Here is a 17,461-nt window from a genome sequence, read left to right on the forward strand (position 1 = left end):
CTGAATAGTTGAATAGGTGGCAGAGTGATGTGATACCTGCAGAGAGATGGGGCTTAGAAGGCTGTGGGGAAATGCTTTTACTGTGTGTGCTGCAGTGAGACCACAAACACACACTGACGACACTCCCTCTTGCTTTTTCTCTAAACCTGTCACACTTGTAGTCTAAGCTTACATATGCAAAAATACTGTTTCAAAGTAAAGTGTATTGTCTTGTTTGTGTGTGTATATATGGATAACTACAATAATTAATTCTACTGGCATATGAATAAAATGGCAACAATTACAAATTAAGTTACAGTAGAATATATCATATCTTATTAAAACAAACTTCATAAGGTGATGAGCAGTAAAGCTGCATCTGAATCAAAGATATACAGCTGACTGATTTACTTAAGGAACTGAATAGTCAGTGTTTGTTGCATTAAAAAATACACTTTAAATGCTATAGAGCTGGAAAAGTTGGTTACCAAAATATTAAAACTAACTTTGTGCAAATGAACAAATTGTCTGATTCAAGAAGTATAATTTGAAAGAATCTTTGGTAGTTGAAGACTCATGGAGCACACAGCAGTAACTTCACAAATTTTAAAAGTACAAATTATAATTTCCCCCCAAATAATCACAGAAGTCACACATTCAGCCGAGATAATCCAATGCGTATTAGGTCATGACACACAGCCAGAAGGCCCTGATTTTTGTGTGTATATAGCACAAGGGAGGAGATCTAATGGATGGTCAAGTGTGCGCCCTTGTTGTTCCCACATTACCGTAAGATGCAAGCAGCCATATGTAGACAACTATTTACCCACAATAGAACATTATTGTGTTTAACTATGTTAAGATACATTGCTCATCTTTAAACCTCCAGGAAGACTAGCAACCGTATTGGAAGATAATGAGGATCCTATAGCAAATAAATGCTGCTGAGACTATTCCCGTCCATTTGAAATTTTTTCTTGATGTTTTATAGTGTATTTTCTCATGCTTTATTTTAGGTGTGAAAAGCAGTTACTTTAAATTCCTCCCAGTGACAGTGAAGGATTTGTGTTGCTTAATTTGTTGATCCTCTTTTACCTGTTTCCTCCAGGAACTAATAGCTGCTCCAACAACAACGGCGGATGTGTCCATCTGTGTCTGACATATCCTGGAGGTCGGACATGTAAATGCGGGCGGGGCTTCTACGCTGTTAGTGCCACTTCTTGTTCTCCGCTTCCCAACTGTCCCACTGGGGAAGAATCCTGCTTTGACGGTTACAAGTGTATCAGCAGCAGCAAGTTCTGTGATGGACATGTGGACTGTCCAGACCAGTCAGACGAACATGACTGTAAGTTTTCATCCAAAGGGAGGTGGAAAGAGGGTTTTAAGTGATCTTTGTGACCCACACACAGACATTTCAGTCACTGATCATCCGATTCACTGGTATTGATAAACACCATGCAGAACTTTTAAATTTAAGAATTTTATTTCCCTGGGCATTATAGGACTTTTTTTTTTTTTTTTTTTTTTCCCAACTACAACAATTCCAGCCTCACTAACAATGATTTTCTCTTCAGGTCCAGATACAAACTCTGCCTCCTTCAGGAACAAAGCCAGTGATGGCAGCTTCCCCCAGTCTTCTTCGTCGCCTCATCCCAAGAGCCAAAAGAACTCTGTTCTGTCAGTTAAAGACTCATCCACATCATGTGATCTCCAACACTGCAACGGTTATGGCAACTGCATCACAGAAGGCAAAGCCACTCGCTGCCAGTGTATGACTGGTTACAAGGGAGAGTTCTGTCAAGAGACAGAGACTGGACAAAGCCACGTTGCTGTGGTCCTGGGTGTCCTCTTCCTCATTGCTATATTGATGGTTGCTGCTCTTATTTTTGCTAAAAGGTACTGACCATGAGGAACAGTGTCTTTTTTTGCACCCTGGCTTTACATTTACACGACTTCAGAACTATCATGTGCTATGTAACCTATGTAGATTTAAATCTCATTTCAACAGGAGAGCCTGGGCGTCTATCAGAAGCAGATCCATGGAGAAAGAAACTCTGATGGCCAACATGGGCCTCCCATGTGAAAACTATGATTCAGACTCTGAGGTAAAACCTCATTCAACTAATAATTAATTTGAATGAATGAACAGATTTCTGAATTTAGTTGAAGAGGTCATATTGTGCTAATATTTAGGGGTGGTACCAGAACAGGTTTACATGGTTTCATTTTCTAAAAGCACCATATTTTTTGTCGTTACTGCAGCTCCTCTTTTCACCCTGTGTGAGCCCTTCTTTTTAGTTATGGAGTGATGCATCTTGCCTCTACAAGATCTTTGTTGGGAGTTGCACATGCGCAGTTCCTAGTTAGGACTACTAGCCAATCTGAAGCGGAGTAGGGCAGGTCGTGAGAAGCCGGTAAACACGGCTTCAGTTCAGCTGTATATGTTCCCCTTACCAGCTTAGCCACATGGACTGGCGCAAGAGTTTCAGAGTGGGGAGTTATTAATCTGTAACAAATGTATCTTTATCCATAAAGTTATAACTGAGCTCTCGCTACATCACGGTAACAACTTTATGTCCATCGACTGGAGGGTAGCTAGTGTTTGGAAGGGAGAGGAGAGGCAGCAGGTGGACGTCTTGTCACTGTGTGCTGCAGCTCAGTGTGTTTTTCCACCAGTGTTTTTGAGGGCGTGTCGGACTAGTCCGTAGGCGAGTATTATGACGCGCATTTTGCTGTGACGTCACAGGGATCAAAGGGAAGCGGCTGGACTACAAATGAGCTGTTTTCAGGCAGTTCAGAGCAGTGTTTTCTGTGGGAGATGGGAACTCCCTTTGGGGTGGACTCTGGACATTTTCACTTTGCAAACCTATTACATGCACAATAAAGTATATAACTTAATAAAGGAGAGGGAGAGCCAAAAAATATGACCTTGAATATAAACCAGTAATGTTTGTTTACTTAACCATCTGGTTAATTGCTAACTATGAGTTTACACCTGAAATATTGGTGAACAATATGATTTATCAGTCACAAATATGGATTTTATTTTTATGAAACTTTTATTTTACCAGGCAAGTTAACTAAGAACAGTTGATTTACAATAATGGCCTGGCAGGAGACAAAGGTCTCCTGTAGGGGATGGGTACTGGGATGAAATAAAATGGCATACCAAACACACAGGACAACACACTCCCAACAATAAACCTTAAAAAACAATACTATATACTATAATAGAACTCTGACCACAAGAAACATAACCGGCTAAAACATACGACAATTCAGACAGTAGATGATACAATAAATAATTAAGATCAAGAAGGCAGCAGGGCAACATGAAAACAAACAAAATGGAAACGCATAGCATCATATAAAGTAGTTACAGTTTTCTGTAAATGAGTCAGTGATTTTTGCCTTTAAAAGTGGCAGTGGTGACGAGAGTTTGGTTGTAGTTGGTTCCAGTTGTTGGGTGCAGCGAACTTAAAGGTAGTGCGACGCAATGTGTTCACTGTAGGGATTTGAGCAGGAGGGATGAAGTAGACGCTGACCTGACCTGAGACCTGAGTTAGGCCTAAGATAATTTTGTAAATAACCATAAATGCATTATTAAGTGATGGCTGTTCATGGAGGTGTACAGATTGCAGGGATGTGTTGTGGATGAGCTTGGGGGGGATCAGATTGCTGAGTGATAAAGAACATCTCACCACTGAAGGAAGACCCTTACCTGCAGACATAAATTACATCACTAAAATCTAGCATGGGTAATATAGTCATCTGAATCTGGGTGAGTTTAGCGGGTTGGGTGAATGATGAGATTAGAAATCCCAGTCTGGCTTTGACTCTTGCCTGTAGCTTTGTTGTGTGATGAGGGTAAGACTGTGTGTCTAGGCAAACTCCCAAGTATTTGTATGTTTTTACTTGCTCTAATTCCACACCCTCAACAGTAATTACTCCAGGGTTAGAGCGAGTGTTCTTCCTACCAAACCACATGCTCTTTGTTTTGGAGGTCAGTTCACTAGGATGGAATGGTCTACTCCTGTATCAAAAGCTCTTGCCAGGTTAATAAAAATAGCAGCACAACATCGCTTCCTGTCAAGTGAATTTGTAATTTAAGACCTATTAGGGAGACAAATCACAAATGTTTCTGATAGACATGCGACTCACACTAGAGTAACTTTTAGGCCTATTAAATATACAGAATATCTTAATTCTGAGAGATCAATTCTAAAATTGGCAGCTATGTTTGAAAACTAAGCAATCAGATGGGTCTCTAAAAGTTGCAAGACTGTATATTTTGTATGCTATGACTTTTCAGACTATTAAGATGAATGCTAGAATGTTTTTATAAATTGAGGGGGACAACATTTATGATCTTTTCTTCTTCCTAGGAACTGGAGTCCCCAGTAGACTTGAAGAACCCACCGCTAATGTTAACATCACTACACCTCTCATAGAAGTTCCATATTCTGAAATATGGCATCCAGTATCCGTTCAGTATACAACTGGTGGCGCTGCTGGGTCACGTTATATTTGCAGGGTCGATTTCACAATGAATCTGAAGGCTACAGAGTAATGTTTGAGGATGCATTTCTGTGGTGATGAATTTAAACTTGCTGATGGCTAATGTGTAATAAACGTTTTAATGGGATGATCCAAAAACCAGACTCTGCTTGTTTTTAGAACTCTAACAAGGACCGCAACTTCTGAAGGTTCTCATTGGTTACTAAAATACGTGTTATCGTCTTTTCATTTTGCCCAGTTTTCATGACTAAGGGTTTCAAAACCAGGTATATATTCTAATATTGGTCGTTTGTAAGCAAAGTTTTGTTCATTAGCATCCTCAGTTCCACTGTTTTCTCTTTTTGTTTCCTGATTAGTCTTGTAGTTTCCTGTTAGATTTTATAGTAGGTTGACTAAAGATCTATACAATTCCCTTCAAACCATGCACCCATTAGTGAATATAAAGTGCCACTTGTGAGAATTTGTTATACATGACCAACAGTTTTGATTATGCGGCTGGTGCCAACTTCATGTCTTTGTGTCAAACTTGTTTTTAAAATTCGTTCAGATTGCGATTAGGGAGCTTACAGACACAAATCCAATATCTAGCTTGCACAGCAGGAAGTTTCTTGAAATTTGGACTCTGGACATGGATTGAATGCCATTAATCTTGTACTTTAATGTTAAAGCTATACGCTAAATCAAGAATAAACCTAAATGAATTTTCACATTAGTTCCCCCAACCTACCTCAAAGGCAGACAGATATCACCATGTTTAATCTCCTAATGCCTTTCTGTCTTTACCAGTCTGTCATTGTTTGGAGCGTCTTAGTTCTTCAGTCGTTTGTGTATAGTGTATATATTACTAATGCTACTGTGGTGACACTGTTTCAGTGTTGTCATAATGGTGCTCCTCTGCTAATTCCTGTATGTCTACTTGTGTCTGGTATGTGACTGTGCCACACTTATGTATTTAGAGTTGTTTTGGGGATATGGTTTGACAATTGTAATGGTTTATCATGTAGAAAAAAGGTTGATGGGTATTTTTAACACACATGACCTAATTTAGCTCAGCTGACTGTTAGAGCAGTTCCTCTCCAAAACTGGAAAATACTGTGTACCGTCCAAAACTGGTTTGATGCTTTGTGCTTGTTGGCATGGCATTAGCACTTTCTCAGTGTTTTAACAAAGTACATAGAAAATCCCAACAGTTAAACCACAGATCATCCTGACATCCTATGAGCTCTTTCAGTTTTTGCTCCGCCGAAATGTAGTCACAGCTTTCCATGTTATTATGTGTAGCTCTTTTGTAATTTGATACCAGTTGCAACAAAATGCTTCCTTGTGAGGTTTTGGTTGCGCAGAAAAGCATTTTGCATGAAAGATCCTATGGTTTTCAAATTTACCAACTGTCTATCAACCAAACTTGATAGAGATCTTTAGGACGTGCAGCTATTTTTTAAAAACTGAATTAATGTTGTCTGGTACAGTTCACTTAGCCCTTACCTTAGGGATAAATATCCACCTATTCTGTACCTAAAAATGTGTGCGTGTGGACAGGTGCATGTGTGCATAGTTTTAATAGGAATCATGCATACAGTACTCTTGACTCCACCTCACCCTGGAGCCAGAGAAAGCAAACGTAGTCGACTCAGAACGGAAGGTGAAATATCTGAGTATAATGTGGAAGGCAATGTAAATAGAGGTGTGTGAGTGTGAGACTATGTGTTTGTTTTTTTTGTGTGTGGACCAGGTCTATCACTAATGTTTTATGGTATACTGATATTAAAAATCTTTAGGTATTTTCATTTGTTTTTAAAGAAAAATGATTTAAGGGGAAAAAAAACTTTAGACATAAATAATTGTAATGGGAGACCCGCCACATCAGCAAACCTTTCCTCATGAGGTGATATTCAAGACAAAGTCACACATGGTCACAGGAAATGTTTTTCAGCCATAATTAATAAGCACAGATACGTCCAAGGTAAAAGTCCAAGGTTATAGTAATGTTTTGAAGTGTTGCCACTTAAATTGTCTAATAGTTACCATTGTTTAGGAGGTGTACCTGTTTGCATACTGGGTAACATTAGTGTTATAAATCATGTATTACGTGTTTGTATACTGATTATACATGCTAAATAGAGGCATTGCGATCAGATCCCGAACCACCTCTGTACAAAACAGCGGTTCTGCTCTGAGGTCTTTACCTTGCCCAAAAGGCCAAAAAGCCTTTAGAAATTTTTTTACTTTTAATGTATGCACATGTAACTCAAGGTTACATAGCCTACATTGGGACTTCAGACCAGAATACAGTGTCACAGCAGTGGTGTTTTCTCCCAGAAGCCAATGGAAGCCAGATTTCCCCTGTTTTTATCAGTTTGTGAAAAATCTTTTAATGATTAACCAATCAGATGAGGTCATGCCACTGCCTAACCGTGATTAGTCAGGATGACGCCAAGGGCACGCCAATGAAATCACAGCATGCGATCAACGTCATTCAGATGAAATAACGGGAGCTGTTAGCAACTTTAGCAAAAAAATAAAGTTAGCAACTTTAGCTGGTACAGTTATGGAGGGTGGAGATATAGAGATTTAGAATTTTTAGTTATAATAGTTTTACTAAACTACCACAACATCTGCAATTTAAGATTAAATCTGACGGAAGACCAGCGCCAAAACTGGAGCTGGCCTGGAGAGGAAAAAGGGGTTTCGGACTTTAAATGAAGAAAACTATCCGTACAGAGTGGCTAATGTTGCTCAGCAACATTGCTCAAGAAGTTGCCCCGTGTATCATCTGTATAACGCTAGCTAGTAGCGCCAAATTTCGACTGACACTCTTGTTGCGGAAAACGTAAAAGCCAGTGGGAAGTTCTATAACCGGGTTATTGACCACTTCGCCACCATGAAAGACCGGAGAATGGCCTTCCTTTTCAAATAGCGTGAGTGAAATGTCACCTCTCTGAACTTAACTGAATGGCAGCTATTTGTGCGATTTTTGATGTAGTTAACGTTATATTGTTTGTTTTGCTTTGCTTGCCTGGATTTAGCGGCGAATGAATAGTCAGTTGAAGTAACCTTGTTGTTTTTACTGTGGTTGTGTACGCATAGATAATCAGCACCACAGACAGCACCGGCCAGGTTAGGCTACCTGAATCATTGTTTATACTCTGTTGGTCGGGTACTCGGTTGTTAGTCTTCAGTAACGTTAATGTTTTGTTATGAACATTTGGCCAAGCATTAAGAAGTATGTAGGCCTATTTGATAGAAGCACCGCTGCTACTAAATTAAATGTCTTTAATTGTGTTCTGATTGAGCTTGTGAATATACGCCTCGGTAAATGTAACTTTCAGCGTGTGTATTGATAACAGATAGTTCCAAAAAGGACATCCCTCTCACTTGGCTTCCCCAAACATTTACCCCACGCCATTGTGTCACAGGGTTCTAGTTCAAACTACTCAAAAATTGAGAAACACAGGGGTAGTTGGAAAAATATTACAATAGTGTGATTTATTATGCCAGCCTCCAAAAGGTGCAAATTAAATAAAACTTTAAAAATAAAGTGCAAAACGATGAAAAGCAACAATACAGCCTCTGCAAGATTACATAATATTAGAAAAGGGAGTTCCTTAAGAAGTCATACATTATAACAAAAAATCAATCCAATAGGCAATCTGGAAGTTCCTTTCTCTGGAAGTTCCTTTCTCTGTAACAAAGCCAAGACTCACTTCCCCAGTCTCTATTAAAACCAGTAGCCCCTCCCACTAAACTTTATAATTACAAGAAAATACAATGCACACGTTTTCTTACTTAATAAAGCATTTACCTCTTCTTATTGCTAAACATGAGCATCTATATAGGCTATTTACATACACATTTTCCTTCAACCAGAACAAGATATTTGCCGCATAAATGAATATAACAAACAAGAAATATCAGTTCACGTGACCGTGAAAGCACGCGAGAACATGCTATTTAACAGAGGAAAATGTTAGGCTCGTGTTTAGAGACGGCGGGGCGAACATGCAATGCACTTCAGTAAATGGTAAGCGAAACGTGTGTGTGTGTGAGAGAATGTGTGCGCAAATTAAAACAGAATTAGGTTACCAAGTGTGCACCCTTGGTTGCACTACTAAACGGTGAACGAAAGTGTGATAAGAGCGAGCTATTACAACTTAGTCAGAATGAAAGGGAGCATAGCTGAGAGTGTGTACGCGCGCGTGCTGCCCGAAGTCATGCAGTAAAAATGTCTCTATTGTAATAGTTACACTCAGGTGATAGATGGTCAATGGGTTGGTTCCTGAATCGGAACAATACGAGAATGATGTATTGTTTCAGTTTTCTTAATGGGCCGGTTTGCGTTCACAAAGGCAAAAACTCAAACGATCCAGAAATTGTAAACAAAAGCCAAGTGGTGGAAATTGCTTTTTATTATTGGTCATAAAATCGGCGGATGGAAAAAAAACAAACGTCCCTCCAACAACTTGTTATGCACCCTCTCTGGGAACTGAGAATAAATGGTTCGAATGGTGTTCACACCCGAAATGAATCGCTCCAGAGTTCACTTGACAGCGGTCTGAGACACCACCCTTCGAAGACCAGAGAGTGGTTGTTTGGTCCGCACCAGAGTTATAGTCTGGCGGTCACACCAACGCAAACCACTCGTTAACAGGGTTCTGTTCAACCGGACTAAACGAGGCTGGTGTGCCCGCCCTAATTCCCTCAAGACTCTAAAGCCCCGAGGCATGTAGGAATCTGTAGGAATGCTTGCATTTAGGGGTTGGTTAAAATCTAGAATTGACTTGTAAATAAATAAATCCCTATAAAAAATGGCCCACATAGAAATAAATCAAAGTAATTTTCTAAAGCATGCAGTGCAATAGGTGGGAAATACAAATGATATCTTTTGTTCTGCTGTATTTTATTTTTTTTCCTTTTTTTCAGAAGTCAGTGTTACAGGAGTGAAACCCTAAATCGTTACTCTTGTAAGCAAGTGTAATGTTTACCATGTTCACTATCTTACTTTAACATATGTTAGCATGGTAACATATGCTAATTATTATTTCCCTTAGAGGCCTAAAAATCCATTTATAAGACTTTCTTACAATTACACAACAGATGTATGAATTGATTAATCTATGTCACACAGATATGTCAGTCTTGTCAGGTCTTTACAGCTGAGTCTTGTTCTAACAGCACCTTCTCTTTCCATTTTGGCAAGTATGTATATGACTCAGCCCATTCAGTGAAAAGGTGGAGGGAGGAGGAGCAGGAGATGTTATGTGTGTATGTGTGAGGGGAAAAAAACAGGCAGGTATTTTCAGGGCTCTGCTTTTTTCCTCTTCCCTCCTTCCTTTTTTTTGGAGATTCCCTCGCTGGACAAGGAACTTCAAACTCTTTTCCAAAGTCCAAGGACCTTTGGCGCACACACGGATACACCTGATGACTCAGCAACAAAAATTTTAAGTCCACTATCTGCATTTTAAGACGCCAGGTCTGCATTCTTCGCTTGTGTGAGTATGTTTTTCATTTTCCCATATTTTGATATATTGCTGTGCTATTTCACTACACTTAATGCATGCCTTGAAGCCAGTGTTGGACACAATCTTGCTGTGTCGGTGGGAAATCTGAATGACAAGTAAAATAACGTCACCAACAGTTCTTTGAGTTAACCTGCCACTCTGTAGGATTTTGAATAATGGTCAGTCTTGTCTCTAAAATCTCGCACACCATTGCATTTATTGCATATGAGGCTGTGATGCAACACTGTGTTTAGCAGTCAACTTAATGTCTTAGGTCTATCTGTTGTGGCTCCAACTGGATTTCAGAATGTGCTCTTGATTTCATTCATGTATTGAGAACCTAAAGTAGAAACTGCAGGCACATTAACATAATTTTGTCTGACTCTTTTATGAATCAAGTACGTTAGTGAATGTGTACTGCACTGTTCAAATGATGCTTTGTTGTGTTCAGTGTTTTACATTCAGTTAGATCATTCTGTGTCCTTACATGCATTTATTCTATATCCTGAGTCAGTCTCTGTAAGCCCGCTGGTTGTTGATGATGAAACAGGAGTTGTTAGGAAGAGTACTTTCTTGTGTTTCTCATGTGGAGAGCAGAAAAGCTGCTGCAGATATTTTGAATTTATTGAAGGATGGCGCCTTAAGATGCAGCATCTCATTTTCAAGGGGGTCACATTTTGTCTCTTAAAGCAAGATGTGCAGTCCTTCAAATTGTTTCCTGCGCTATTGCGTTCCTGCAGTTTGGCTATCATGACTTTTAAAAGTAAAATAAGTTTTAGGGCGAGACGCCACACAACAAGCAGCTCATTCTGCCAGCGGACATCCTGTGTGTTGGCAGCGAAAATTGTTTGCACATCAAAAACATCACATCTCAACAACTGTGGATCATGACAATTTCTGTCCCTGTCATATGTTTACCAAGTTGTTGGCTGGCTGTGGCTACGACTCACAATAACAATGAACTGATGAAAAGAGCTTTAACCGAGTTTACAGTGACACAACTTCACTGCAGTAATGATGTTTTTTGTTATTATATAAGATATAACTTTAAATTATATCCACAAACACATGATTGATCAAGAGCAAATGTGTTTGTGTGCTTTAATATTCAGTGTTATTCATAGAATTTCGATGAGTTACTCTGGCTATCCTGTGCTAATGACCTATGATTAAACAAAAACTTGTCACCAGGTGAGGAGAGAAAGATGGTCATGAAATGTGATGAATTGAACTTTAACTTTATCTTAATACTAGTGTTTTTCCTTGCCGAAAATAATCATTGAAAAGCCTGACAGAAAAGCCTATGTCTTTGTGATGTTTCCTTTTTTTGTGTTTCAGGGTGTGGCTTCCTTATATTCATCTCTCTCCTGTTCTCCTTCCACTTATCACTCCCCGCCTAATTTTCCAGTGTTTCCTCCCTCCTCTACGATGTCCACCTATTTCCCTTCTCCCCAACCAAGTAGCAGCCTTCCCACCTGTGGAGCGATTAAGTGTAATGACCACGGTGTGTGTGTGGCTCCCCCTGGTGGCGGTGTCGATTTGGTGTGCGACTGTAAACTGGGCTACCGGGGCGAATCCTGCGAGGAAACGGTCAATGGGTCATTAAGCGTACCGCTGACCTTGAGTGTGCTGGTCGTTGTCATCGGGCTGGTGAGCCTGGCTTTCATCTTAGCCAAGATAAGACGGAAGCGAAAGAAAAAGCACAGGTGCTGAAATTTTTAGAGCTTCTCCATTTGTTGTTTTTCAGGGAATAATTCAACCTTTTGGGGGAAAAATGCTTATTTGTTTTCTTTATGAGAGCGAGATGAGAAAAATGATATCAGTCAGTTTGCAACCTGACCTTTCTTTTCTCCGTGAGAGGGAAGAACACAGCGCTGCTGCCCCCAGCTGCAGCAGTAGGCCTACGTGGATCATACGTAATATTCATCGAGCCAGAGGGAACAATCACGAACTGTTCACAGCGTGTCGGTCGTACTAGCGACACAATCCGTACCGGAGAGGGAGTGGGGCGGACCAGGGAGATCGGAGGGCGGGTGATAGTTCCCTCTGGCTGGATGAAGTCTGGCGCTCCGCATGATCCATGACAAAGAAATTATAGAGATTAATGGCAATAAAGCAGAGACTCGCCAAAATATCACAAATACTGCTTTGTAGGGGAGCTGATATCTAAACACCTCTTTCTCCCTAGCATGTTGTGTTCATCATCCACAGTAATGTTTATCTCACACACCAGGCATCACCCCGGTCAGCCAGCATTCAAAGCACAGAAAGAAAATGAATGAACACTGTTCAAGTGAAAATTTAGAGGGAGAAAATATAGCCTGTAATAGGCTATTGTCTCCTCATTATACTAACAAAAAGAGAGATTTTATTTGTTTTTATTTTATGAATTACATAAAATTCATATTTTCGTCAACAATATTGCATGTTAATCCAGTCACACTAAGGACATCGCTGTCTCGGCTTTGTCTCATTTTCATTAGGGGGAAAAAAGGTCATTGACAAATTTATAGTTTCGTCTGACGAAAGTAACACTACAACAACCTATATTTTAAATAAAAAATGTATTAATTTGTGTGGTCAGGCAGGAAAATAGTCTGTAATATCACTTCAGTTCCAATGGCCACACTAGGGCTGACCCCGAATAGTCGAAGGATTGATGCTTGATGGGCGGAGCCTGCTTCAACTGTCAATTTCACAGTTGAAGCTTCGCAGCGAAACGAGGATCATGCCATTTTGGCAATGGGGGGTGCTCAACGTCTGTTTTTACTACCAGTCTTCTCCCAATAAGTTAATATTCAGCCTATTACAATATACATTTCAACATATAATGCTGTAAATAAACCTTTGAAAAGAAAAAAGCTTTTAATGTTTTTAAAGTCTGGGGAAAAAATCCAAATTTGTACCTCTAACCCCTTAAGTTACGGGGGTCAGTGTGCATGTGTCGGTGTAGCGTGTGTGTAGTTGCAGTAGAGGAACACTTGCTGAAGAGACGGAGCCACAGCTTCACCAGTGCTGCCTCGCGGAACGTTCGGATCATTTCTCACCATTAATGAACCACAAAAAGAATATTATAGTATATAATAGTAGGCTACTCTGCAGAGAGAAAAGTGTCAACAACAAGCCTCAATTTAGCTGGAAATGTGAAGCGTAAGTTATACTGACTAATGAATCAAGTCTGCAGCTTCTAAAGATTAAGGCGGAGCTACCGTGTGTAACCTCCCCCTCCCAATCGCCGCACACAAACACACATGCTTCAACTATCAGTCGAGTATAGGCAAGACTTGACAATTCTGATTCGACTATGTAAATCCTTAGTCGGGGGCAGCCGGAGGCCTCACAGGCAACCAGCTGCAGACCACCGAACTTAACCATTATTGCTGTGAGTTTTGACCTATCTGGTAACCCACGCTATAGCCGGAGAATGCTGTATACTGTAAGTACTAAGCGTATGCCTGAATAGATGATTGTCAAGTTCCAGCCCATAACTTCCTCTAAAATTGCAAATTGTTGTTTTTACATTTCTGTTTATGTACAGGTTAAAAAACAAATTGGTAACATGTTAATTAGTGAGCTTTAGAGTTTTTGGTTGCTACTCAGAAAAGAGCAAGTGAAACTTCACCATAGGATCCAAAAATATAAATACACAGAAAATAAAGATTTTGTCATCCTTTACTAATAATAAGGGTTTCATAATGAACATAAGATGAGAAAATCTTCACAAATTAATTGTGTATTTTTGTGTGTCGTCCACAGGAGACATCTGGCAGCAAAACATGGCTACAACGTTGTCGTGTAATGTGGATAAATCTACGATTAGATCTGAGGTAGGCATTTGGTTGGAAATATTCATTTCCAAAATGCTTTCCATTTTGGCAAAGAGTATTATTAGCGGAGCATCAAATTTGAGTATAGGTATCTGTATGAAATACAGAATGTAAAGTGTGTAAAAGTATCTTAATTAAGAAAAACATTCTCCTCCAAAAATACATTACTAACAAATATCATGTAACAAACTAACTCCTGGAACTTCCATAGTTAAAGGGGTCCTGTGGAGGTTTCTTGTACACCAACAAAAGTTATGTTTACATTCAGTGTTTCTCACTAAAGCGCATCGTGTGTAACCTTTCCATCTTACACACGTGCTAGTGTATTTCAATCAGGAGAGACTTAGGGGAGAATCATTTGACATGTGATACATGGTGGTGAGATGAAGGGGTGAAGAAGATGCTGGGGATCTGAATGAGAAGAAGGGAGGGCTTCTGCTAAGCTGAACTGGGCCTGGATCTGGTGAGCAGGAGGTGAATGGGGTTGAGGAGGGCTGCAGAGATTCGTGCTGAAATGACAGCTGTCAGCAGAGGAGAGAACAGATTTAAAGTGTGATGGTGACTTCATGATTGGCTGAGCTGATAGTGGTGACACCTGATTGGAAAACCAGGTGAGAACGCTGGTAGGGGCAGGGAGAAAAAGTGAGTGAATGAAAGAGTGTTGTGAATGAATGATGCATAAGGACAGTCTTCCTGGTTAAACTTATGCTGAGCTTCATTTCCATTTATATTAGAATTCCCACATTGTTTACATCCACATTTGCTTGCTAGCAGTCTTCTTTTTCACTGCCATTGTTTGCACATTGCTACGTTTATAGATGCGTTACTGCCACCAACTGTCTGTGTAAAGGCAGGATGTGAATCGCACTGCCAGCATGTACACGCTGTTATGAAGAAAAGTAACATTGCTCCATAGCACTGCTAGTGATCAAGAACTCCACGGGGTGCCTTTAACTCAGACGACTTAAATCCGTATATAAATGTGGAGGCCAGAAACCTTTCTGTCGCCATAATTGAGACACACACATACATAAAAATAATGACTCTGTCATTCCCATCCAGGTCAACCACGACATTCTGGCCCGTGACACACTTGAGCTTCTATCCGCGAGAGAGAGAGAGAATTTTGTAAAAAGGGAATCACATGGCAGGTTGGCTGCCTCGTGGCAAAGAATCTACGGCGGAGATGTTGCAGCATCCCAGAAACTGAGTGACAGTGAACTGATGAACGGCGCTTTAACAGGGACACACCAACACTGTAATGATATGCATCGTATGTGATTTGATGATGGAAAAATTACATTTTTAGTACATCCCCGAACACATGATTCATCGAGGGCAAATTTGTTTGTTTGCTTTAATATACATAGCGTTATTTATAGAATTAAGATGAGTGTGGCTATCCTGTGCTAATGACCAACAAACAAAAAATTCAACCATCAATCCCAACAGTAGGTAAATACATTTTGGTGTTGTTGGTGCTATCCACACACTGAAGATGATGTTGACAGTGAGAAATGTCAGGACCGGTCTATACTGCCAATCAAAAGCTACTTCCTTGATCACATTTCCTGCATGGAAAATGTTTCCATAGATAAGTCTCCTAACACTGGCTACATTTAGTGAAATAATGCAAATGTTTTACTATCAGCTACTCTCTTTGACGGAGCAGTGGCTCCCTTTAAATACAGAGACAGCACAGGTGACTGCTATAGTGCTAGTGAGTTGTTCTGCTGTGTTCTTTGTACTTAACACTGAAAGAGTTCATGCAGTGTTGAAGACCAAAAGCGGAAGAGCATCAGATGTTGGCACCGTAGTTCATTTTAAATAGAGTAGGCCTGGAATTCTAACCAGATTTGATTTGTCATTACCTCGTGATGAGGACAGGATGCACTCTAACCAGCATGATGGGGTTTTATTCAGTTGCTGTCATAAAGATTAAAACATTTTTGCACTTGGTGCAATAACATAAAAGCATTTCATATCCTTTCTCTTTTTTTCTGTCTGAATAAAAGCAAAAGGGGTAATTTGTTATTAAAGGTAATCTGCAAATTGAGATTTGAAATCTGACTGAATGGATCCCCATGTTTTGGAAAAAAAGCAATAACAGACTTAAGTCTGCAAAAGCAGTTGTATATCCAGAGTCTTTTCTCCACATTGTGCACTTTGTTTCATGCATATTATGTCTCTTGTTATAAATGAGACCCAGTTCTTTCTGTAAATATAGAAAAAGAACACAAAGTTCTTTTTTCCACTGGAGAAAGAACTATGTCAACCACCCGAAACTTAAATGTCACACCTTCGCAGATCCTGTTTTTCTTCATTTTCTAAATTCCTCTCCTGTTGTATATGTTGGCAAAGTGCAGTTTAAAACATAAACTGATTTTATTGTCTTTTGGTTTGATTGATCTATCTAAATAGCTTTTGGTTTTATATGTAGTTGCTTGTGTTAAAATGGCTACTGCTGGTTGGTGCTGAATATTTACTAGCAACTGCTGCTTTTTACTTAAGATAAAATAACAAGTTTTGTTTTTTGCATTATGTTGTCATTTCAACTCTGTACAGGACTAGCTTTGCAAATGTGGAACAACCTGTCTGGGGATGTACAGATTTGTCAGTCGTGTTGTGAGCTATTTCATTGGCATGTGTACTTTTTAATTACAAAGTCACTGTCTGAATCAGTCCAGTTAGTGCACACTGTTTAATGAGTTTAGTTCACTTTTGTAATTCTACTGTATATGATGTATAATGTTCACTAACTTTCAAATAAAATGTACAAAAAGCCCAACAAGTCAATGTTTTACATAGTGCCTGAAGTCAGTCAGTACTTTCCTTTCACATGCTGCATTCTGGAAACATTTTCTGCACCAATTTATGGTGGAGATGGCAGGTGAAAATTCAAAATATAAAAATATAATGTAGTAATCAGAAGCTTATTTTTTGTTTTAGCTTAATGTTTAAATTGCATTGCATGTTTTCTCATTGTGCAGACAAACCCTTTCTCAAAGCATTTTACTTATTTATTACTGGAGTTATTTTGTTGCAAGCATTTTTTTAAAATTCTGATTCTGACATGTCCTCAGCATCCCCAGTGTAGGCTGAATGACACCTGGCTGTCAACCTTTTTTTTTTTAAATGTCCCACCCCATCCAAGCTGTGATTCATCTGTTCACAAAGAGTGACATTGACGAGTTACTTTATGCACTGGGCTGCATGAAAGGCACCCAGTGTCTTCCTCCTCTGTCTCTGCCCACAGAGATTAGCAGGCAAGCAAGCACTTTTTTTACACAAGACAAGGCAAGAACAGCTATAGCACTTTATTTAGCTGTTTACTATTTACAGTCAAGTCAAATCACTAGCTTGTTACACAGAAAATGTTGTTTAATAGTATCTTTTGTGTTATCATAATAATAATGCTACAAAGTAATGGCTCTGACACTTTAAAATCATTGCTAAGTTGTTTTGATCCTTGGTGTCAATGTGTATTAACACTGAAAACAGCTGTCTGCCTCTGTGTGTGTTGTGTGCACACCAAAACATACACTGCTGCCTGTTTAAGCACTTTCTGGGATCCAGTGACAGGTTGGTATCAGCGTCAATGCTTTGTAAACTCAAAGGGGACCGAGACTGAGATCTATA

The 17,461-nt window shown here is 39.6% G+C and overlaps 1 protein-coding gene and 1 long non-coding RNA gene across 6 annotated transcripts in view; both read left to right on the plus strand.

The window, feature by feature from the left end:
- Positions 1-4,635, plus strand: part of si:dkey-88l16.3 (low-density lipoprotein receptor-related protein 2) — an 18,405-nt gene extending 13,770 nt beyond the window's left edge. For 3 of the 4 annotated variants that reach the window (XM_038733357.1, XM_038733359.1, XM_038733360.1), the window contains 4 exons: positions 1,088-1,324; positions 1,554-1,875; positions 1,967-2,084; positions 4,365-4,635. In XM_038733357.1, the coding sequence (XP_038589285.1) occupies positions 1,088-1,324; positions 1,554-1,875; positions 1,967-2,084; positions 4,365-4,430 (743 nt within the window). In that variant the 3' untranslated portion in view covers positions 4,431-4,635. The remainder of the gene's footprint in view (positions 1-1,087; positions 1,325-1,553; positions 1,876-1,966; positions 2,085-4,364) is intronic. The other variant, XM_038733358.1, reaches the window with a different exon arrangement.
- Positions 4,636-7,024: 2,389 nt separating this feature from the next.
- Positions 7,025-16,613, plus strand: LOC119914223. Of its 2 annotated transcripts, none has more exons than XR_005446746.1 (5): positions 7,025-7,415; positions 9,840-9,986; positions 11,334-11,701; positions 13,752-13,822; positions 14,885-16,613. It is a non-coding gene; the product is annotated as an uncharacterized LOC119914223 (long non-coding RNA). The 2 variants fall into 2 exon arrangements; XR_005446745.1 differs by lacking the exon at positions 7,025-7,415 and adding an exon at positions 8,201-8,518.
- The last annotated feature ends 848 nt before the right edge of the window (positions 16,614-17,461 follow it).

Source organism: Micropterus salmoides, unplaced genomic scaffold (genome assembly GCF_014851395.1).
Source record: "Micropterus salmoides isolate LMB-PRFRI ecotype aquatic unplaced genomic scaffold, ASM1485139v1 Ms_hic_scaffold_20, whole genome shotgun sequence".
NCBI lineage: Eukaryota > Metazoa > Chordata > Actinopteri > Centrarchiformes > Centrarchidae > Micropterus > Micropterus salmoides.